The sequence below is a fragment of the Felis catus genome, chromosome A1 (genome assembly GCF_018350175.1).
Source record: "Felis catus isolate Fca126 chromosome A1, F.catus_Fca126_mat1.0, whole genome shotgun sequence".
Classification (NCBI taxonomy): Eukaryota; Metazoa; Chordata; class Mammalia; order Carnivora; family Felidae; genus Felis; species Felis catus.
Window position 1 is genome coordinate 101,558,140 of NC_058368.1, and position 23,308 is coordinate 101,581,447.

Here is a 23,308-nt window from a genome sequence, read left to right on the forward strand (position 1 = left end):
TCTGAGCTGTCAGCACAGAGCCTGATGCGGGGCTCAAACCCATGGACTGTGAGATCATGACCTGAGCTGAAGTCCCATGCTCAACTGACTGAGCCACCCAGAAGCCCCTATTTCACTTTTTCTTAAAATAGGAGAGACTCTGTTTCCTAGAATGTCTGTCTGTCTTTCTTTCTTTCTTTCTTTCTTTCTTTCTTTCTTTCTTTCTTTCTTTCTTTCTTTCTTTCCTCTTTTTTTTTTAATTTCATTGCACTGTTAAATGCAAGAGGTAAAAGTGAACATCTTTGTCTTACTCTTCAGTCACAAATGGAAAGCATTCAATCTTTCACCATTGAATATGATGGTAGCTGAGAGTTTCTCTTAGATGTCCTTTACCAGGTGGAGGAAGTTACCTTCTGTTCCAGATTCGCAGATGCTTTCTCCATCTCTATTAAGATGATGACTGGTTTTTCGTATTTATTCTGTTACTCTGATGAGTTACGTTGGTGGATTTTGGAATGTTAACCTAAACTTGCGTCCCTGGGCTAAATTATCCTTGATCGTGGTGTCTCGTCCACTCTTAATCCCTAATGTCCCCCCTAGTCCCACAAGGATGTATTGGATGTTCAGTAAGCACTTGCTGAATTAAGACAGTGAGATTTCTTACATGATTTTCTATTCTTGGAAACCTTTGAACACATTTGAATAAATCAGTCATTTAATAAACCAAAATATATTGCTACCTTGTTGAGCGATCATTTCACAACAACTTCAATTAGTAGGAGTGTAGGTGATGACTCAGAAGGAAGTCGAAAAGCTCTTTGACAGTCCTTTCATTGAAGAGCTTCAGAACATGTTTATTTTTACATTCCGTATATAGTCCTAACAAGCTTGATGATCTGGTTCTCTTGCCTCCTACAGATCAGAAGCAACAAGCCAGAGCGTAGGAGATACTAGAGATTGCTAAATTAAGAGTATAAAGATTAACAACTGTCAGTGGCAGAGAGGGGAAAAAAGGCACTGTAGGAATAATTTTAAAAGCTTAGTAGCTGGGAACTCTTCATGTCTTAATTGTGGTTCCAGGCTCTTAACAGCATAATAAAAGCAGCGTAGAGCACAATAAAAGTAGCATTTTCGAGTTGGAATACACTTCAGTGAGCTTCTCATTGACTATTTCTGAACTTGCTTTCTGCTTTTACAACATGTGAGGGGTAGATCTGACACATGCATCCGGGACTGGCTCTGGCAAGAGTGGCTTCCGCCAAAATAGTGATTCCCAGCGGCAAAGGGAAATTTGTAAGTTGGGTGGGTGTGTGTGTGCGTCCCCCTAGTGGGACCTTCATCACCTCACCTTTGTCACATAACATAACCTGATCATGAGAGTGAAATCCGGGGTCTCACCCCCACTCACAAGGAGGGAATTAGATGGGGTGGGTGCACCTGAGGTTGAGAATCCTGGCGGGTGAGCCCAGCGTGATGCTTGCCTCAGGGTTATTAAAGAGAGCAGTCTCTTCTGTGTTAAAATAAAAATTGAATCTTTCCTATGTGACAGGCATTTCTCTAGGCCCTGGAAACATGAGGCTAAGACGCGCAGCCTCCGTGTCTGGTGCGGTGTTGGAGACCCACAGTGGAGCACTGTGTATAATGTAATGAGCTGCAGTAGAGGTGTAACCAGGCTACACAGTGAACGTCCAGGAGAAGGTGCAGTGAGGGAGAACGTTGGCTCGGGAAGAGTTAAGTGTGCGAATGGAAAAAATGAACACATTGCTGCAGTTCTTGAAGACACAGAAAATGCTTAAAACTGCTCGTTGATTTTCCAGGAAGGGCAGTTTGGGATTCAGGATGAGGAAACAATTAAAATCCTTCTTCTTTCCCCCCAGATGGTATACCTCAAGTTTACTATTTTGGCCCGTGTGGTAAATACAACGCCATGGTGCTCGAACTGCTCGGACCTAGTTTGGAAGATTTGTTTGACCTGTGTGACAGGACGTTTTCTCTGAAGACTGTTCTCATGATCGCTATCCAGCTGGTAAGGCAAGCAGGAGGCTCTGAGGCTGATCGAACCGCCGTGCGGTTCGTTTGGTCCCACGTTTATGTTGAAAGGTTAAAGTCTGTTCTCTTTACGGAACGCGTGACCTCGTGAAGTTTCTGCTTTTCCTCCCATTGTCTTTTTAGGATGCAAATAACTTAAAATAACTGAGCCAAGTATATTTTATTTGGGTGGAAGAATTAATATGTTAACTGCTTTCAGATCAGAATGCTGAGCTTGAGAATGGTTTCCAGCCCTCTTTTCATGTCACTGATGAGTGCTTAGAAAAGAGAGCCCTCGGAAACAGGGTTTATAATGTTAGTCATAAATTCTAATGGCCTAGAAAAAGAAGAAACAATGGAAAGTCTTATAAATTATTGAAATCTCAGGGAGCCTATGGGAAAACAGCTTAAGAGGATGATTTAAGGTAGTTTTGAAATCAACTCCAGTAGTATGTTCCAGAAATCTCAAAATGGTTTTTCTCCATTGACTCATTAATTTAGCCTATGGAACTGTTCACATATGTACTTAAAGCTATTTATGCAACGATGTTTGTCATAAAATGGGAAACAACCCAAGTGGAGAGAAATAATAGGGTTAGTTGAGTAAATTATTCATAGCCATAAAATAGTACCCAGCCATTAAAAAGTGTGTATTAGAAGAATGTCTTATAACCCGGAAAATGCTCGTAATGTATCATTAATGAAAAGTGTAGGTCATAGAATATTGTATACCGTGATCCACAATTTGTTAATAATCTAAAATGGCCTAAGTAGCTATATGTTTCCATTGTGTTGTCGACCATTATTATCACTAAATGAAGCAATTTTATTTTGTTATTTATAATGTCCTATTTTGTGACAGTTTGTAGTATATTACTATATTGTGTGAATATAACATATAGTATGTATACATTCACTATATAAATCGTATATAATATATATTATGTGAACGTGTACTGTATAATCATTAGAGTGGTATCCCAAAGTTTTCTGGTTTCAAGATCTTTTAAAATGTTTAATACCTAAGGAAAGACACGAGTAAGTTATAAAAAAAGAGAAAGAAAGATAGCCCAAAGGGTACTGTGTTGTTTTCATTTAACAGTTTAGACTCTAGGTTTCTTTAATATAACTATAAAAGTTGCTTGGTGATTGGAATAATTGATAAGAGCAAATTGCAACTTTATGAATATGTCTGTTCATATGTCTCAGTTCAAGAGTTAGTAAACCTTTTTGATTGTCTGAGGTGGCATCATCTGTAAGTGCTGACTGAATCAGGCTTACCAATATGAAAGGCATTGATGAAATTCAAATAATTGATTTATAAGTGATCACAGTAATACTGAAAGCAAAGACTTTTAGGCATAACTAGATATATATTTGAGAAACTGTAGACTGATACCATGTTATTTTTAAAGGGTTGAGACAATTTCTGATTTTTATGTTGTTTTCATTGTAAGAATTTCATCTTGTGTCTATCATGCTTTTTTATGCTAGTCAAAACCTAAAATAAAACATTCTTTCTTTTTGTTGTTGTTTTTGTGAATCAAGATTTCTCGCATGGAATATGTCCATTCAAAGAACTTGATATACAGAGATGTAAAGCCTGAGAACTTCTTAATAGGACGACCAGGAAACAAAACCCAGCAAGTTATTCATATTATAGATTTTGGTTTGGCAAAGGAATATATCGATCCAGAGACAAAGAAACACATACCATACAGAGAACACAAGAGCCTTACAGGAACAGCTAGATATATGAGCATAAACACACATTTAGGAAAAGGTATGTGTACCTTTTGTAAGTATGGAATTTGAATTCAATGCCTGTGCAAACAGCGCGAGTTTTTATTTGTTATTATGGTTCAGTTTTGGGGGGCTTATGCTTGCTTCTGTTGTAATTTTTATTTATCCCGTCTAGCTAGAGTTTATATTTAATAAAACTCTTTTAAAGTAAGGTGCCGTAGAGTAAATGAACGGCAAATTTCTTATTTTACTGTGTCTGTTTTTTATATGACAGCTCGAAATGTTCAACTTTGATACATTTAGGTCGATGCATTTGATAATTTTTATTAAAGAATATGAGAGAATCCTTAATTGTGGCTGAATTTAGTGTGTGAAGATTCTTGATTGAGACTGTGGCTCTCTGATAACAGCTAGCCAGGGAGACCTGGCATCCTGCCCAGTACATTTAATGCTAGAAGTATATACCTTAGTGGTTTTCTTCACTGTAGAAACTATATGACTTTGGGCAAATTATTTAACTTTTTTTGAAGGGGGTTCCTTATTAATAGAAAGGATAAACTAAGATCAATCTCACAGAGTTCTTAAAGGCTTTTTTTTTTTTTTTCCCTGTCCAGAATCCAGTTCAGGACCACACATTTCATCTACTTGTCACATCTCTCTAGTCTGTTTTTATCTAGAACACTCCCTTGCTTTTCTCTACGGTTCATGGCCTTCATATTTCTGTAGAGTACATACAGGGTATTTTATAGGATGTCCTCAATTTGAGTTTGATCATTTCTTCATGACCATATTTGGATATGCATTTGTCGCACAAATACACAAGCACTGGGTTGTCAGTGCATCATGTCAGGAGGCATGTGATGTCACTTGGTTGCAAGTAGTTTTGGTCACTTGCTTAGGGTACTGTCTGCTAAGTTCTTCTACCTACCAGTTTCCTATTTTCCCTTTGTAATTAAAAATAATTTGGAAGCAGATTTTTGAGATTATGTAAATATAAGTATGTTGTTCCCATTAAATTCTACCCACTGGATTTAGCATCCGTCGATGATTTTCTAATTTATCATTCCTTGTGTGTTCATTGGTTGATAATCTAATGTAAGCAAAAGCTTTTACTTCTTTTCCCATTTATTCACTTATGTCAGTGTGGACTCATGGACTCCTAGTGTACTGACAGCAGTATAGTACCTTACTGTCAGTATTTATTTTGATACTCATACTGTCCCACATTTGGCCACTGGTTGTTCCATCTGGCTGACTGCTCTGTCTTTGTGGCTTGTTCTCACGACTCTTTGAGAACTTCTTTACTTTCTGGTGCAATGAGTTATTATAGATTTACCTTGTAGTTTCTGTGCTCTAGCCCAGAAACAGACATTTCTCCGAGTAGCTCTGGAGCTCCTTTTATTGGGTAATGTTAGGTAGAAACCAAGATTTGGGCACTGGGTATACTCATTGCTACTGCTGTGTTATTGCTGGCCCCGTTGGTGGCGGAACTGAGAAATGCGCGTGTGTCTATGAATCACATGTAAGCACAGATACACACATGCACATATGCCTGCACACGTATGTGCATCTATGCATGTATTAATGCCTATCTAATAAGAATCTTGAGTTTATATTGATAGTTTTAATTTCATTCCAACACCACAAAGTAGTGTCCCCCTTTTCCACATTTGTTATTCCCTTCTCTTGTCTGTATTTTTCTGTCTTCTGGGCCGACAGGGAGAAATCTGGCTACCACTTCTCTCTTTACTCATTTTTAGAAGCCTACTATGATCCTCAGAATCTAGTTTCAGAATTGGTAACTGATAACAGTATGTCAAGCAAGCTTACCAAAATTAACAGTATTTGTACTTAATTTACTGAAAATTTCATTAAAAAAATTTTTTTTAACATTTATTTATTTTTGAGAGGCACAGAGAGAGCGAGCAAGAGAGCACGAGTTGGGGAGGGGAAGAGGGAGAGAGGGAGACATAGAATCTGGAGCAGGCTCCAGGCGCTGAGCTGTCCGCACAGAGCCCGACATGGGGCTCAAACCCACAAACTGTGAGACCGTGACCTGAGCCGAAGTGGGACACTTATGAGCCACCCAAGTGCCCCCAAAAGTTCATTTTTTAAATTAAAAAGGAATTTACATTGAATTAAGTTTATAACATTTGAGTGTATGATTTGTAGTTTTTGACATATGTACACACCTACATAAGCCCCAACTCTGTCAAGATTTAGAACATATCATCTCATACACTTCATTCTTGCTCTTCCCCCACCGTCTCCCAAAGGAGCCATTGCTGTGATTTCTATCATTAATCTAGCATGTTTTTTTTTTTTTAAGTTTTAGTTTTTTGGTGTTTTTAGTTTTTAGTTTATTTATTTATTTTGAGAGAGACAGAGCACAAGTGAGGGAAGGGCAGAGTGAGAGGGAGAGAATCCCAACTAGGCTCCCCACTGACAGTGCAGCGCCTTATGTAGGTTTCAAACTCACAAAACTGTGAGATCATGACCTGAGCCGAAATCAAGAGTCACTGACTGAGCAACTGACTATGCGCCCCGTTCATCGATTAATTTTGCTGATTCTATTGCTTCATATAAATGGAATTATCTGGCTTCTTTTGCTCAGTGTAAGGTTAGGGTTTGTTTTTCAAGTATCAGTAATTTGTTTCTTTTTAAGGCTAAGTAGTATTGCGTTGCATTAATATACCATAAATTATTCTAATGTTGACACACATTTTGATTATTAACAGGTGTTTACTATTATGAATTTTTAAATCTTTCAGTGGACATATGTTTTCAGTTCTTTTGGGCAGATACTAAGGTTGGAATTACTGTGTCATGTGGGGGGTATTGTTTAACTTCATAGGAAACTGCCAGTCAGTACCCCAAAGCATTCATGCCATTTTCTGTTTCCACCAGCAGTAAATGAGAGTTCTGTTTGTTTCATAGTATTGACAGCTTTTGGTGTTAGCCTTCTTTTTCCTTCTAGCCATTGGCGTAGATATGTGGTGGCATTTTGTTTTGCTTGACTTACGATTCTGAGCACTGTTTCTTGTGCTTGCTTATTAGCCATTTGCTTATTTTCTTTTGTGATGTGTGCCATTTTATTGTTGCTTTGTAGGAATTCTGTATATATTCTGGATATTCATTCTTTCCCAAATATATGTACTGTGAATAGATTCTTCTGGTCTGTGGCTTGCCTGCTCATTTTCTTAACGGTGTCAGTAGATGTGCACAAGTTGTGAATATTTGTGTGGTCAGTTTTTTGCCAGGTTTTTGTTTTAGGATTGCTACTGTTTGAATCCTAAGAAATCTTTGTCCCCGTGAGATCTGCATGTGAGTTAGAGGCTGAGGTTCTTTTTCTGATGTCATATTCTTTCCCATTGAGTTACTTCTTTGCCTTTCCAAAAAAATCAGTTCTGGGTTATGTTTTTGGTGGTTTATTTTTAAGTCTTACAAACCATGGTCAGTTTTCATATCAGAGAAAGACTTAATTCTCTGCTTTTATTTTACTTATTTATTTTTAAATGTTTATTTATTTCTGAGACAGAGAGAGACAGAGCATGAGTGGGGGAGGGGCAGAGAGAGAGGGAGACCCAGAATTCAAAGCAGGCTCCAGGCTTGAACTGTCAGCACAGAGCCTGACAAGGGGCTCGAACTCACAAACCATGAGATCATGACCTGAGCCGGTCAGTCGCTCAACCGACTGAGCCACCCAGGTGCCCCAATTCTGTGCTTTTAGATTGCATTGCTGACATCTCACTCACAAGGAAGAACAGACAAACGTAAACCAGTCAGTACTTACCCGGCATCACTGCCCACATGTACCCTAAAGACATACTTTATGTACAAGACCTTAGGAGTCATCTGACCCAGCCTTCAACTCGTGGTCGTAGCTTCTTCTCTATCCATTCTTCCCAGACTTATCTGCTGTTTACTGCATGTCCCTGCTTCTTCCTCTCAGTCAGAACAAGTGGCACTTGGAATTTTCCCTGACAGCCTCCTGATAGGAGAGCCATGGTATTTTTTTGTCTTCAGGTGTCTGAAATGCCTGAAAAATGTAAATTTGTCTTTCTTTAAGAAACGTTTCATGGATCTAAAATTATAAAGCACACGTTGCATTCACGTGGTATTTGGGGGAGGGGTTGCGTTTCAATAGCAAACTTTCACGATAGATTTAAAATAAGATTGAAGAGATACACAACTTTCAGGATTGTGTTTGATGTTACAGTCAGGCACACCTGTATGTATATGAGCTGTGTCTGTGAGAGATTTTCATTTTGTGGTAGTTGCTAACAGCCTATTTTATAACAACTAACAAAGGTTCACCACCATTTTATTGTGAGACATGAAGTCACAACTTCCTTATGGCCCGATGTTTTTTTATCTGAACAATGGTAAATGTAACAGCCTTCTATTTGTAGAAATGGCCAAGTGAATCTGATATGTTTGTCCTTGTTAGGAAAAGCCTTCAGAGCTTGGGAAATGGCATTTAACTATTGTAGTCATCTCTTTTTCCTCCTTTTTCAGGAAGAAAACATAAACAAAATATTTCTCGGGCAGGTACTGCAAAGAACAAAAGCTTTAATCCTTACTTTATCCCATTTGTAAAAGCCCTGCTTCCAGTCTCGATGTAGAACTTGGAAGTAGATGGGCAATGTTAATAGTGAGAAGATTTGTTTGCCAGGTTATGTGAGTTCCTGTTTTTTAAGAAATTAAGAGTAAGCTAAAGTCATGTGAGTTTAAGTGCTGAAGAGTTAAAGCATTTTATAAGTGAGATGGCAGTGAACACGGACTTAGTCGTGTGTGGCGTTTAGAGCACTTGGCTTTGTGAGGAGTCATGAGTAGATAAAAAAGAAAAAGTGGTGAAAATGTGACCTTTTAGTGGCGATTTTTAATTTGTGTATATATAATTGCTGTCTTTCCTACTCTGCCTGGACTTTGGTGATTACATTTAAAGCCTTCTTATTCATTGCTTTATTCTTGTGTATTTAAGGACTTTGTACACACAGGAGCGTTTCGAAATAGAGAATTTGGTCAGACGAACATTTGCGCAGATTTATAAATATTTTTCCTTTGTGGAGATTAGTGCACTGTTCCAGGTTTAAAAAGGAAAAAGGCGGAAGAAGAGTGTAAGATCACATTGTGGAATTTTAGCCTCTTTATTCCTGTGGTATAGATCTTTTGATCTTAACTGGGTGATTAATATTCGGAAGGCACAGATGTAGTGATTCTCTTGTGTACCTTCTCATACCTTCTTAAGTCCTTGTTTTGGATGCAATCTCACTAAAGCTGTGTGTGACCTGACTTTCTTTGGTCGCCTCTTGTGGAAGCCTTCTTTACTATTTTCATGTCGAATTGTTATTTTAAATTGTGTCTGCTCACGGTCTCCTTTTTGATATCTTTCCAAATACTTTTTTTTTTTTTTTTTGTCAAATGCTTTGAACCTCATTTCATAATCTTCCTTTGGACCACTCTCTTTTCCCTTCATGAAAAGGCAGCTTTTGTGGAAGTCATTTGAAATTAAGTAAATACCCTGTATTTCTCTTTAGTAGGTAGCACTAGAATTGTCTTGTTTTCAAAATTATTATGGAGTATTCATTAATAAAGAGACTAGGCTTTGAGGAATAAACTTCAGTTGCTTTGCAAGTGTTAATCTGTGTTCTGTAGAAGAATTAACATTTCAAGCCACTATGTGGTAAGCTCTCTGAATAAGAGCGAAGGGATCACAGAATTTATGGTTTTACAAAAATGCCTTCTTTCTGTGTTGTCATCTTAGGATGTGATTCATTTAATTTCTAGGTTAATTGCCCAAATTCCTGAGGACAGCTTTTTTAGCTTCCCAAACAGCTTTTTCGCAGTTTAGAAACATGTATTTACGTTTTATAATTATGTTTTAACAGTTTAAAAATGTATTGCACAATCCCTTGCTTTCTGAAGCATGATGAGCATAATTTACATTCTCTGGGTGATTCAGCATCATAATTTTTGGATGATTACTATTATATAGTGATGACCTCAAGTTTAGTTGAGGAATGTTAGGACGTATACCTTGAACTAAATAAGTGTAGAGAAAATGCATTTAAATAGTAGTGTGTTTTTTTTTAAACAGATGTTACTTTTTTTGAACAGTTATTATTATTTTTTTTAAGAGCAGCTTTTGATTCATACCAAAATTAGGCAGAACGTACACAGGTATTCCTTTTATTTCCTGCCCACACACATGCAGCGCTGTCCCCACTATCAACATTCCCCACTAGAGTGGTACATTTGTTATAATTGTTGAACCTGCATTGACACATCCTTATCATTGAGTCCATAGTTTACTTTGGGATTTCCTCTTGGTATTGTACATTCTATGAGTTTGGATAAATTACAATTTTTTTTAATGTTTGTATTTATTTTTGAGACAGAGACAGAGCCTGAGCAGGGGAGAGGCAGAGAGAGAGGGAGACACAGAATCCGAAGCAGGCTCCAGGCTCTGAGCTGTCAGCACAGAGCCCAACACAGGGCTTGAACCCGTGAACCGCGAGATCATGACCTGAGCTGAAGTTGGACGCTCAACTGACTAAGCCACCCAAGCGCCCCTGGATAAATTTATAATGACATGTGTCTACCATTATAGTATTATACAGAACAGTTCCACTTCCCTAGGCATCCTCTATACCTAATCATCCTTCCTTCCCCACCAACCCCTCCCTCCCTCCAAACCCCTGGCCACCACTGGTCTTTTTATTTATTGTCTCCATGGTTTTACCTTTTCCAGATACCACATAGTTGGAGTTAAGCAATATGTAGCCATTTCAGACTGGCTTCTTTTACTTAGTAATATGCTGTGCTTTTAAGGGTTCTGCATGTTTTTCCCTGGCTTGATAGCTCATTTCCTTTTAGTGCTGAATAATATTCCATTGTCTGGATCCTCCATAGTTTATCCACTCATATACTGAAGGATATCTTGGTTGCCTGTAAGTTTGGCATTTATGAGTAAAGGTGCTGTAAGCATCCATGTGCAGGTTTTTGTGGGACCTAAGCTTTCAACTCTCTGGATAAACCCCAAGGAGCTCAATCCTGCATCATATGTTGAGAATATGTTGTAAGGCACCCCCAAACTGTCTTCCGAACTGGCCATACCGTTCTGCGCTCCTACCACCGATGGATGGGAGTTCCTGTGGGTCCACATTCTTGCCAGCGCTTGGTATTGTTAGTGTTATACATTTCCACCATCCTAACGGGTTCCTGGGATGAGCTCCTATGTGGAAAAGGGCTTTTCCCTTCCACAATACCAAGCAGTTCTCAGCCACCAGTAGCATGTCTGAGAATTCAACTTAATACTGGCACTATCTATGTGGAGAAAGCATCAGATCCCAAGGTTAAGGATTCTGTCCTGTAAGACTGCTCCCCTCCCCCTCTTCTGGACTCCAGTTTCAAGCTCTGGGCTATTACTGGTGCTTCTGACTAATCAGCTACAGATTAGAGGTTCTAGCTACCTCCTCCTTAAGTTCAATTTATTTGCTAGAATGGTTTCATAGATTCACATTTATCAGTTTATTATAGGATATGATAAAGAATACAAATGAACAGTCAGATGAAGAGCTATGGACAGTGAAATCCCAAACAAAGGAGCTTCTGTCCCTAAGGGGCTTGGGGCGTGGCTTGGTGGCACATGGGAGTGTTCTGGTTCCCCAAGTGTGGAAGCCCTCCCAAAAGGACCAAAAAGCTGCCCTCCTGGGTTTTTATGGGGGCTTCATTACATAGTCAGTATTCACTAAGTCCGTGGCCATTGGTTGATTCAATCTCCAGCCTCTCCTCACTCCCTGGTGGTTGGGGGGTACAACTAAAAGTTCCAAACCTCAATAATCATATGTATGGCCTTCCTGGCAATCAGCCCCTGACCTTGGGTGGGTCCAAAATTTACCTTCATTAATAATAAGACACCATTTCACCTTTCTGGTTCTGAAGTGTTTTCAGGAGCTATGGATGAAGACCACATATACCTGAGAAATATATTTTGGTTATCTGAGTGATGAAATATATATTTCTTGTAAATCATTATTTCAAGTAGTGTTATCTCATTGTTGTTTTAATTCGTGTTTCCTGATGACATATGATGTGTATGTACCGTCTTTTCATGTGCTTATTTGTCATCGATATATCTTCCTTGGTGAGGTGTTTTTGAAGGTCTTTGGCCCATTTTTAATCAGGTTGTTTGTTTTTATTATTTTTGATTTTAAGAATTCTTTGTATATTTTGGGTAACAGTGCTTTATGAGACGTATCTTTTGCAAATATTTTCTCCCAGTCTGTAGCTTATCTTTTTATTCTCTTGAAAGTGGCTTTAGCAGAGCAGAAGTTTTAGTTTTAATGAAGTCCACTTCACCAGTTATTTCTTTTATGAACATGCCTGTGCTTTCATATCTAAAGAGTCATTTCCAAACTCACAGTCATCTAGATTTTCTCCCACATTATATTCTAGGAATTTTATAACTTTTCATTTGACAGGTCTTTGATCCAGTTGTGTTACTTTTGTGGAGGGTGTAAGATCTGTGGCTAGATTCATTTTTTTTTTATATATTGATATCCAGTTGTTCTAGTACTGTTTGTTGGGAAAAAAAAAAAAAAAACAAACCTTTCCTCCCTTCTGTTGCCTTTGCTCAACTGTAAAGATGAGTTGACAGTATTTACGTGGGTCTGTCTTTGGACTGTCTTTTCTCTTCATTGATCTGTTTGTTCACAAATACTGCATTGTGTTGATGACTGTAGCTTTATAGTTAGTCTGAGGGTAGTGTATATTTTAATAGGGTTTTTTTTTTTTTTTGGTATTCAGATGTCTTTTAGCCTAGTATTATTTATCATGTGTAGTGCACCTATTGCTGGTGGTACTTTGCTGTTCCCTTCTTTTGATTTGCTTCATTTGATAGCCAAACTTACTGGATTTTATCCAGTTAAGAGAACTGGATTTGAAGAAGACTTCTTCAGGAATTGCAAGCATGTGCTGGGTCCTGTTGCTCGGGAAGCTTTGTTTTTTGCTAGATTAGGTATCTGGTGAGTTGTTACTGCAAATTGTCTTATATATTTGTGTCTTTTCTTTTCCTGAATAGGTTCATGTTTTCATTTAACAATACAACCATTTTATTTATTTATTTATTTATTTTTTTAAATTTTTTTTTCAACGTTTATTTATTTTTGGGACAGAGAGAGACAGAGCATGAACGGGGAAGGGGCAGAGAGAGAGGGAGACACAGAATCGGAACAGGCTCCAGGCTCTGAGCCATCAGCCCAGAGCCCGACGCGGGGCTCGAACTCACGGAGCGCGAGATCGTGACCTGGCTGAAGTCGGACGCTTAACCGACTGCGCCACCCAGGTGCCCCAATACAACCATTTTAATTATGTAATCTTGAAAAAACGTTAATGAGCTCCATGAATCTTGAGGAAGAAGAGTATTTATTTTTTTATTTTTTGGTGGGGTGCTGGGGGAAAAGTAATTTTTAACTGTTTAGGAGGAAATATAAAGTGAAACTTTTACTTGTTTCTTTTTTTTTACTTGCTTTAAAAAATGTGAACAGGGTGTATATAATAAGGGCCAAATTACCTTGGGAGTTTTTTTTTCCCCCCCATGAAACAGAACTGTTGAAGTTCTGAAAAGGTATTCTTCAGTTACTATGTTTCCAAGATAAAGCCTTCCCTATGACTTATTACTCACCACTCACTATGTGGTGAAATTTACTTCCTGACTAGTCAGTGGATGAAAGAACACAAGTAAAGAATTAGGAGGAGAAGGAACATTTCAGACTGAGTTTCAGTAGTGGTTAATTTTACTAGCTTGTTTTCATGGCTTGAGTTTTTAAATACTGTGTAGGTTTTGAGACTAATACTGTTCTTTGAGACAGTCATATAGGCAAGATCTAATCATCACGGCTTGTTGACACCGGTAACTAAAACTTCCAACTTTGGATGGAATTTAGAGGGAAGTGCTTTTTATAGTGAGTTCTTCTCCTTAACAAAGAACACACTACTGTAGGGGTCAGTATTTATGTATCATTTGGTTTTTTAAACTGCATGCTATATAATATGCAGGTCTTGCCTATGGATTGATAAATTTTCCCCTACATGTTTCACATTTGTTGATGCTGCTGAAAAGGGTATTATTGCTTTCTAAATTTGTTTTCCAATTGCTCATTGCATGCATAGAAATACATTTGATTTTTATATATTGACCTTGTATCCTGTAACCTTGGTAGAACTCATGCACTAGTTCTAATAGAGTTTTTTAGAGGTAGATTATTTAGCATTTTCCACATATACAATTACATGGTCTGCAGAGAAAACTGGTTTTACTTCTTCATTTCCAAACTGATTTGAATCCAGATTCAATCCAATCTGAATAGCTTTTAATTTTTTTTCTAGCTTTTCTGTACCAACAAGAACTTCCAGTACAACACCGAATAGATAATGTGAGAGTGAACATCCTTGTTTTGTTCCTAATTATAAGGTTGCCTTTCCCCATGTAAGAATTATGTTAGTTGTAGGTTTTTCATGGAAGTCCGTTGTCAGAATGACGTTTTTTTTTTTCTATTTCTTGTTTAACAAGTGTTATCATAAATGCATGTTGTGTTTTAATAAGTAGTTTTTCTCTATCTTTTGAGGTGATCTTATGATTTGTATCTTTTATTAATAAGGTGAATTATATCAGTTGGTTTTTGAATGTTAAACCAACCTTAACTTCATAAGATGAACCCTACTTAGTCATGGTGTATCATCTTCTTAAGGATTTTGTGTCTGTGTTGAGGAACATTTCTTGTATTTTCCTTTGCTTGTATTACCTTTGAGTGGTAATATCATGAAGGAAATAAGAGTTTGTGTAGAGTTGGTATTATTCCTTAACTGCTTAATATAATTCACCAGTGATGCCATCTGGACCTTTGGTTATATTTTGGGAAGATTTGAAATTATAAATTAAATTTCTTTAATTGGCATAGAGCCGTTCACATCTTCTTTGTAACTTGTAGCTTTTACGATACTTGTTCATTTCTTCTAAGTTGTATGGAGCTGTTCACATCTTCTGTGTAACTTGTAGCTTTTAAGATACTTGTCCATTTCTTCTAAGTTGTTGAATTTACTGGCATAATGTTAGCTCATAATATTCTTTCATCATTTGTTTAGTGTGGGTAGGGTCTGGCCTGATGACCCTTTGTTCCTCCTGATACTAGTAATTTGTATTTTCTTTTAGGTTAGTGATAGGATCAGTTTTATTGAACGTTTCAGATAATCAGCTTTTGATTTTGATGGTTTTCTCAATTGATGGTCTGTTTTGTCATCACTGGTTTCCTCATTTATCATTATTTTTTCCTTTTTTTTTTTTTTTTTTTGGTGTTATTGGCCCAGACATAGGTAAGTGAGTCAGAATACAGAGTCCTGAAATGGACCCCTACATAGAGGTCAATTGATATTTGAGAAGGTGCAAAAGTAATTCAAGGGGAAAGGATAGTATTGTAAAGAAATTGTATGATAATAACTAGATATCAGTATTGACAAAAAAAAATGAATTTAACCCCTTTTACCCCACAGTGAACAAAAAGAAGAAAAATGACTTCAAATGAATCACAGATTTAGATCCAAAAGTGTAAAATTTCTTTAAGAAAAAATAGGAGAAAGTCTTTGTGACCTTAGACTAGTCAGAGACTCTCTGATAGGATACAAAAAGCTCCAACAAGAGGCCACTGTTAAGCGGCCAACTTTGGCTCAGGTCATGATCTCACAGTTCATGAATTCAAGCCCCACTGTCTGTCTCTCTCAAAAATAAAGGAATATTTAAAAAAAATTTTTTAAAAGCATAAACAAACACAACAACAAAAGCCCTGATAAATTGGGCTTTGTCAAAGTGTGAACTTGAAAGCAAGCTATAATTTGGGAGAAAATGTTTGCAAAACTTGTTGTATGAGAACAACTTGTATCCAGAATACACAAACAACTCTTAACTTTCTGACAAGACAAACAGTACAATTAAAAAAAGTGAGTAAAATATTTAAATATTCACTTCACAGAAAAAGATGTATGAATAAGCAGTAACACATGAAACAGTGTTCAAAAACATTAGTCACCAGTGAAATTCAAATTAAATCACAGAGCGCTAACCCCTCACAGCCACTAGCATGGCTAAAATATAAAAGAGTGGCCATGCTAAGTGTGGGATGGGCACTTACACGACTGGAATTCTCTTAGGTTGTTGGTGGAAACAGAAAATGGCACAACCCCTTTGGAAACAGTATATTCGTGTCTCATAACGTGAAAATTACACTTTTCCATATGAAGCAATAATCCTCCTCCTAAAAATTTACACAAGGGAAGTGGAAACAAGAATGTTCATAAAAGCTTTATTCACAAAACCCCCACCTGGAAGTTATTCATGGTCCATCGGTAGGTGACTATATACATATATTGTGATATATTACTCCGCAGTAAAAAGTAATGAACCACCAGTGCGTGCAAAACATAAAAACATGATGTTGAGTGAAAGAATTCGGGCCCAAGGGTCCATACTATATGATGCTGTTCATATGAAGTTCTATAAAGAAATCACATTTAGTGTAGGCCCCCAGAAGCAGGTTAGTGGTGGTTTGGAGACAGGGGAAGGGGAGAGTAACAGGCAAGGGGGCATAAGGGAACTTCTTAGAGTGCTGGAAATACTTCTTGATTGTGGTAGCTCGTGTGTGTGTGTGTGTGTGTGTGTGTGTGTGTGTGTGTGGTTAACATTTTTTAAATGGATCCTTATAATGGGTGCATTTTATTATATGGAGATTATGCTTCAATCAAAGAAGTTTCATTTTTAGTGCTTATCAAATCTGGCTGTATTTCAGAATCACCTGCTAAGTCCTTTCAAAATGCACATATTCTTCTAGCTCCTGTCTTAGCCCAGGAATCAGACTCCATCGAGAGGCCTTGCTCACTTGAGGTTTTTAAAAGTTTCAGAGGTGATTCTGATTCTCATTTGGACTTTAGAAGTAAACTGTTTCCTTTGCATGACTCTTTATTCTTAAGGTTCCCAGGATCTAATAAGGTGAAATTGTATATAAAAAATATATTTCTGGTTTTTTTTCCATGTTATTCACATCCCCACTTTTATTAAAGGCTACAAAGAGACCTTAAGTCTCTTTTACTTATTTTGAAAGTTTTCTATTTTTAATAGCTTATGCTTACATTGTTACAATAGAAAGTACCAGCAAAAAAGAAAAACTAGCCATTATACCAAAATTTGAGTATATAAAATGGAAGGTGAAATGTCCTGTGTCATCCTCCAATCTTATAACCCTGATTACTAACGATTTGATGCATATTCTTCTAGATATCTTCCTTTACTTCTAGGAGAGGGACACATAACTAGTATTATGTCTTTTCAAATGTTCATTTTTATATTTAAAATTTTTTAAGGTTTATTTTTGAGAGAGAGAGGTGGCGCAGGGGGAGGGGTAGAGAGAGAGAGGGAGACACAGAATCCGAAGCAGGCTCCAGGCTTTGAGCTGTCAGCACAGAGCCCCACGCGGGGCTCAAATCCACGAACCGCGAGATCATGACCTGAGCTGAAGTCATATGCTTAACCGACTGAGCCATCCAGGCGCCCCTTTTCATTTGTTTATATTTAAATAGTATGCTCTGTGGCAGCCATTATACAGAGTCCTGAGGACAGTGAGCCAAAAGACATCTGCCATCCTACAACCTCCTGTTTGGTGGGAGGATAGATATTGACTAAAAAATGACACAACATATATACGCAAACTGTAGGAAGTGTTACAGAAGACAGTTATAGAATGGGATTGCATAGTAGAAATGATAACCTGTTCAGAGTCATGCTTTGAAAAGTTTTGTTTTTCAAAATCACTGCTTAGATAGTATGATGATTACTCATTTGGATAAAACATCTTACCCATGAACATCCTTTTAGAATTAAACTACTGTTTTTGCCTCTTACTGTTAGAGTTTTTATATTATTTTTTTAAAGCTTATTTATTTTGAAGAAGAGAGAGAGAGCAACCATGAGCAGGGCAGGGCAGGGGCAGAGAGAGGGGGAGAGATGATCTCAAGCAGGCACCGAACTTTGAGCACAGAGCTAGACTCAGGGCTCAAACTCATAAACGGAGATCATCCGTGACCTGAGCCCAAATCCACAGTCGGATGCTTAACCGACTGAGCCACCCAGGCACTCCTGTGTTTTTTTAAAATAGCAAGAAATCTTCATAATGTAACTTCAGTGACAAAAAATTTCACTCAGCAAATATTCCTAAGTACCGTTCTGAATCTTCATCTGTAATTGTCACTCAGTTATGTGCTGTACAACATTTTGTTGCTAAAACAACAGTAGCAATTTGAAAATGGCAGTTTGTTCAAAGCAGCACATTTTTGGTGGTGGCAGAGGGGTTATTAATGTTGATATGTGTCAAACATGGGTGCTTTAAAAAGTATATTACGCAAAATCCTAATTGCACTTAATATTAATGGGAGAGTGTATAGGATGGGTGTTTTATGCTCCTGCAAGTTCAGGAAGTGCAGGGCTACATTTTATCTTTAGGTTTTTCCAGACCTTTTAATATGTTACATCCTGGGTCTTTAGGATAGAGCTACAATACACAGTGACCCTGTATTTGACCATGGAACCCTTTCTGCCTTGCTATATACTTCTTGGGATAGATATCTAAGGAGAGAAATGAATGCCCAGTAGAGTCTTTAGAAAAAAAGAATTGTAGGGCCATGTTTTAAAGATGCACAGGAATTGTAATGTTAAAAACATTGTTTAACCGGACGTGATTTGTTGCTTAAAAGCACTAGATATCTTATATTTATATACTGAACTCTGGGAATTAATTTGTATGTAACAAAAGAATCAGTTCTCCATTCTTGCATCCTTAACTGGGAATAGAAAGTGAAATTGATGTTTCTCTTACATTTCAGAACAAAGTAGAAGAGATGACTTAGAAGCTTTAGGTCATATGTTCATGTATTTTCTGAGGGGCAGTCTTCCTTGGCAAGGTTTAAAGGTAATTGTTTTTGTGTTTCCTTTTGAATTTAATAAATTGGTGCCATGTTAAGCTTCTGTCCTGCAAGTGGTTAATTTTAAAATTACCACCTTGCCAAGATTTTTTTTTTCTCTGTGTTTTAGGCTGACACATTAAAAGAGAGGTATCAGAAAATTGGAGATACAAAACGAGCCACACCAATAGAAGTGCTGTGTGAAAATTTTCCAGGTAATGAATGACGCCACACTGATACATGTGCTTCTATGCAGAAAACCAGAGCGGTTAATTTTATTGCTCAAGTTTATAAATACTTTTTCTTCATACTTAGATGAGTTCACAGTAGGACTTAAAAGATGTCACCATTTGATGCATAGACCACAGGGTCAATTTTTAAATTGCTTTATTAAGATGGTATTAATAATAGAAGAAAGTCCCAACTTTTAATAGTGTTGACCGGTATCAGCCAAAATATCACTGACATACTTTTAGTAAATTAAAATATTTGCTGAGAAATGCCAACTGTAAAGTTTTGGCGTACTTTGCTAGTCACTTGAGTCTCCGTGCCATGCTCAAAGGGGGGGTGTGATTTAGTTTTTGAAGTACATTAAAATCTTACCAACCTTTGTACTCTTAGGCTAATGTTACCTGGGGGGGATGGGGTTATGAAAATAGTTTTATTTTCATGTAGATTCTTGACACTTCCGATTAAGCCAACCGAAATTCACTTGAGATTCCTAAATCAATTAAGGAATAAGAATAATGTGTTACTAATGAATTAAGCAAAATGTGACCCAAACGTGAAGATAAAAGACTGAGTTCACAGCTTGCTTCCATATTCACAGGCTCTCCTGCACAGGGCTGGCCTTCTGGTGGTAGTCGTAGCAGCCACGTAATCTCAGGTAGCCCTTCCTCAAGCTTGCTTATATCGTTCTCAGACAGCAAACTTTAATTTCGTGTTTTTCTCCTTTGCTGTAACATCTAGAACTAGTAGGTTAAAAACAAAATATGGGTTGACCCTAGCAGTATAGGTGTAAGCAGATTGGCCGTGTGTTATTGGGAATTTCTGTACAGGCTTCCGCAGGAAAAAATGGGGTGTCAAAGTAAGTTAACCTGGTGTAATTAGCTGGAAGGTGGAATGGTGAGAGTCACCCTGTGAGGACGGTCCTTGCTGGGTTCCGCTCTCACCACCCATTGGGCTGGGCGTCATCCTGTTCTTACTGGATCTGCACTGGATCAGAAAAGCACCCAGGAGTAACTTTCCATCTGTTACTACAGTGAATTTCTGTATCCTGATGGTGAAACCCTGTTTTACTAATTGCTCACCATTTTACCTCTTCACTTTCATGGCTTAAAAATACATGTCTCTAAAACATTTGGGAATTACAACGGCATGGAGAGATTTATGTATTACCAAAATAATTGTTAGATGACCAGAAATCCAAAGAAGAATTAAACTGTGTTTCTGTGTTCTGAGATCTCTTAGCTTTATTTTGCTAGGTCAGTTGGTTAGAATTCTGTACATAGCCCAAGTTCAGAATTTGAATCCTCTCTGGGTCGTTTAGTGTATGTGACTAAAAGAAATCCAGCAAGGTAGTGCAGATACTTTTATATATAAACCAATTCCTACCACTATTTTCTTTTTTCTTTTCATTTTGTTTTGTTTCTTTTCTTTTGCTTTCTTTCCCTTTCCTTTCCTTTCCCTTTCCTTTCCCTTTCCTTTCCTTTCCTTTCCTTTCCTTTCCTTTCCTTTCCTTTCCTTTCCTTTCCTGTCTTTTCCTTTCCTGTCTTTTCCTTTCCTGTCTTTTCCTTTCCTGTCTTTTCCTTTCCTTTCCTTTCCTTTCCTTTCCTTTCCTTTCCTTTCCTTTCCTTTCCTTTCCTTTCCTTTCCTTTCCTTTCCTTTCCTTTCCTTTCCTTTCCCTTTCTTTCCCTTTCCCTTTCCCTTTCCCTTTTCCTTTCCTTTCCTTTCCTTTCCTTTCCTTTCCTTTCCTTTCCTTTCCTTCCCTTTTCCCTTTTCCCTTTTCCCTTTTCCCTTTTCCCTTTTCCCTTTTCCCTTTTCCCTTTTCCCTCTTCTCTTCTCTTCTCTTCTCTTCTCTTCTCTTCTCTTCTCTTCTCTCTCTTCAGCTTACTTAATATAATTGTTTGAACTGAATGACTGAAATGCCCAAGGCTTTCTTTGCTTTGAATCCCTTCATCCAGTTGACAAGTTAAATGTTCAGTTTCTCAGAACTTACATTTTTCCATAATATTTTGTTCCTACCAGTATTTTAAATAAATTAGCTGAGTAATGTGCTTGTGTTTAAATAATGATACGTTATTTTTAATTCAACCTTTAGTACAAGGTTTCTCTTCAAACTAACAATGTAAAATAAAAGTTTTAGCCCTTCCTAATGAAATGAAGCAAATGTATTTGTTAAATGAAACCTCTCATTTTTCTTTTGACCATATGTTTTTCTTGCCTTCTCTTCTCCTTTTTAACTTCATTTTGATTAAATGCCTAAAATTTGAAATTGCGTTAGAATGTTACTGTTTTCGTGTTTTTATAACACTGTGCTTTTAGATATGATATTTGATTATCAATAAGTACATAGACAGGTGTGATCAGAATAATTTTTATTCCTTTCCAGAAGAAATGGCAACGTATCTTCGTTATGTAAGAAGGCTAGATTTTTTTGAAAAACCAGATTATGACTACCTAAGAAAACTTTTTACTGACTTATTTGATCGAAAAGGATATATGTTTGATTATGAATATGACTGGATTGGTAAACAGTTGGTGAGTACTTTATTCCTGTATAGTGAAAGATTATTTGTAGTACTTCATTTTCCACAGTACAGCTTCTTCAGTGAAAAGAGTTGAGACAAATACCTTTTTTTTAAAAGATTCATTTTAATGGACATTTTAAGTAGCCCCATACTAAAATTATTCCTTGAATTTTACAAAAATCCCCCATTAGGACTCCTTACTTTTTATTTTTATTTACTTATTTTTTCAAAGTTTATGTATTTATTTTCTGAGAGAGAGAGAGAGAGAGAGAGCACAAGCCGGGGAGGGGCAGAGAGAGGAGAGAGAGAGAATCCCAAGCAGCATCTGGCTGTCAGTGCAGAGCCCAGTGAGGGGCTTGAACCCACAAAGTGTAGAATGGCCATTTGAGGCCAAACCGAGAGCTGTGCGCGTAACCGACTGAGCCACCCATGAGCCCCTGGACTCCTTGCTTTTTAAAGTAATGAGTTACTTTGCACTTTTCATTCCTGATTTAGTTCTTTAAATTTTTTTTTAATGTTTGTTTATTTTTGAGAGACAGAGCATGAGTGGGGGAGGGCAGAGAGAGAGAGAGGGAGGGGGAGACACAGAATCTGAAACAGTCTCCAGGCTCCAAGCTGTCCGTACAGAGCCTGACGCGGGGCTTGAACTCACAAACTGCGAGTTCATGACCTGAAGAGAAGTCGGACGCTTAACCCTGGGCCACCCAGGCACCCTGTCATTCCTGATTTAGTTCTTAATATGAAATATATATATATTTTTGCATAATGTCCCATTATTTTAAAAGATCTGTTATACATTTTGCTTATTGCAGCCATTTCTCAAAACATTTGTAATTTAAATTTGTAAGTTCTAGCTATACTAGCAGTTTTAGGCTATGTCTTGAAATAGATACTTAAAAATTGGAGTGTGTTTTGTGTTTTTAAGACTGTTCTAAGTTTTTATAACTTAAGAAAATTTATCTTGGTTATAACTAGGATTGGTGATCACTTATAAAGGGACTTGTCATTAAATTCTTTATTTTACTTATTTGTCTTTATTTTATTATTATTATTTTTTATTTTGAAGAGAGAGTGCACGAATGGGGAGAGGGGCAGATGGAGGGGGAGAGAGAGAGCAGGTCTCAAGCAGGCTCCATGCTCCGTGTGGAGCCTGAGGCAGGGCTCGATCCTACAACCCTGGGATCATGACCTGGGCCCAAATCCAGAATTGGCCTCTCAACCCAATGAGGCACCCAGGTGCCCCTAAATGTTTTCTTTGAAGAGGCATCTTTTAAAATACTTATTCTCACCAGTTTTTTTTTTTTTAATAAGTATGAGTGTCGTACAAGATTTTCTTTACTTGTGGCTCACTGTTAGTGAATTTTTATCCGTATTTGGAACTACCAAACTCTCAGATTCACATGTTTTTGAACAATGGCTTATTTAAGTGTTTAATCTGTATTTTTCTTTAATCCAAAGTGATTTGATTGTATGTGGTCTCTATGATGTCAGCCTGAATAAACTGTGCTTAAAGTATTTATGTTAAGTTTTGAAATATATTTGAAAAATAAAAATTTTTATAAGTCTCTCCTGTGCCAGAATATTGACAGTAAGCCAGTTCATGACCTTATTTAAAAAAATCTTTTCCTCAATTTTCTTAAAATAATTTATTGTGTTTATACATTAGCTTTGAAATTGAGAGACATGCACACATACACTTTCATTTTTTTTTTTTTTTTGATACGATAAAGTAACCTAAAAGTAAAGACAGCATTAGAAAGTCTGGTATTGATGTAAAAAAGTGAATACTTGATAAAATATCT

General features: G+C 37.3%; 1 protein-coding gene across 14 annotated transcripts in view; it reads left to right on the plus strand.

Moving 5' to 3' along the window:
* CSNK1G3 (casein kinase 1 gamma 3) overlaps positions 1–23,308 on the plus strand; it is a 106,577-nt gene that overhangs the window by 56,069 nt on the left and 27,200 nt on the right. For 10 of the 14 annotated variants that reach the window (XM_045058295.1, XM_045058289.1, XM_045058315.1 and 7 more), the window contains exons 5-10: positions 1,857–2,005; positions 3,556–3,790; positions 18,679–18,764; positions 18,887–18,971; positions 19,586–19,642; positions 21,371–21,516. In XM_045058295.1, the coding sequence (XP_044914230.1) occupies positions 1,857–2,005; positions 3,556–3,790; positions 18,679–18,764; positions 18,887–18,971; positions 19,586–19,642; positions 21,371–21,516 (758 nt within the window). Of the gene's footprint in view, positions 1–1,856; positions 2,006–3,555; positions 3,791–18,678; positions 18,765–18,886; positions 18,972–19,585; positions 19,643–21,367; positions 21,517–23,308 lie in introns of all 14 variants that reach the window. The other 4 variants (XM_023254710.2, XM_023254728.2, XM_023254718.2 and 1 more) reach the window with 2 other exon arrangements.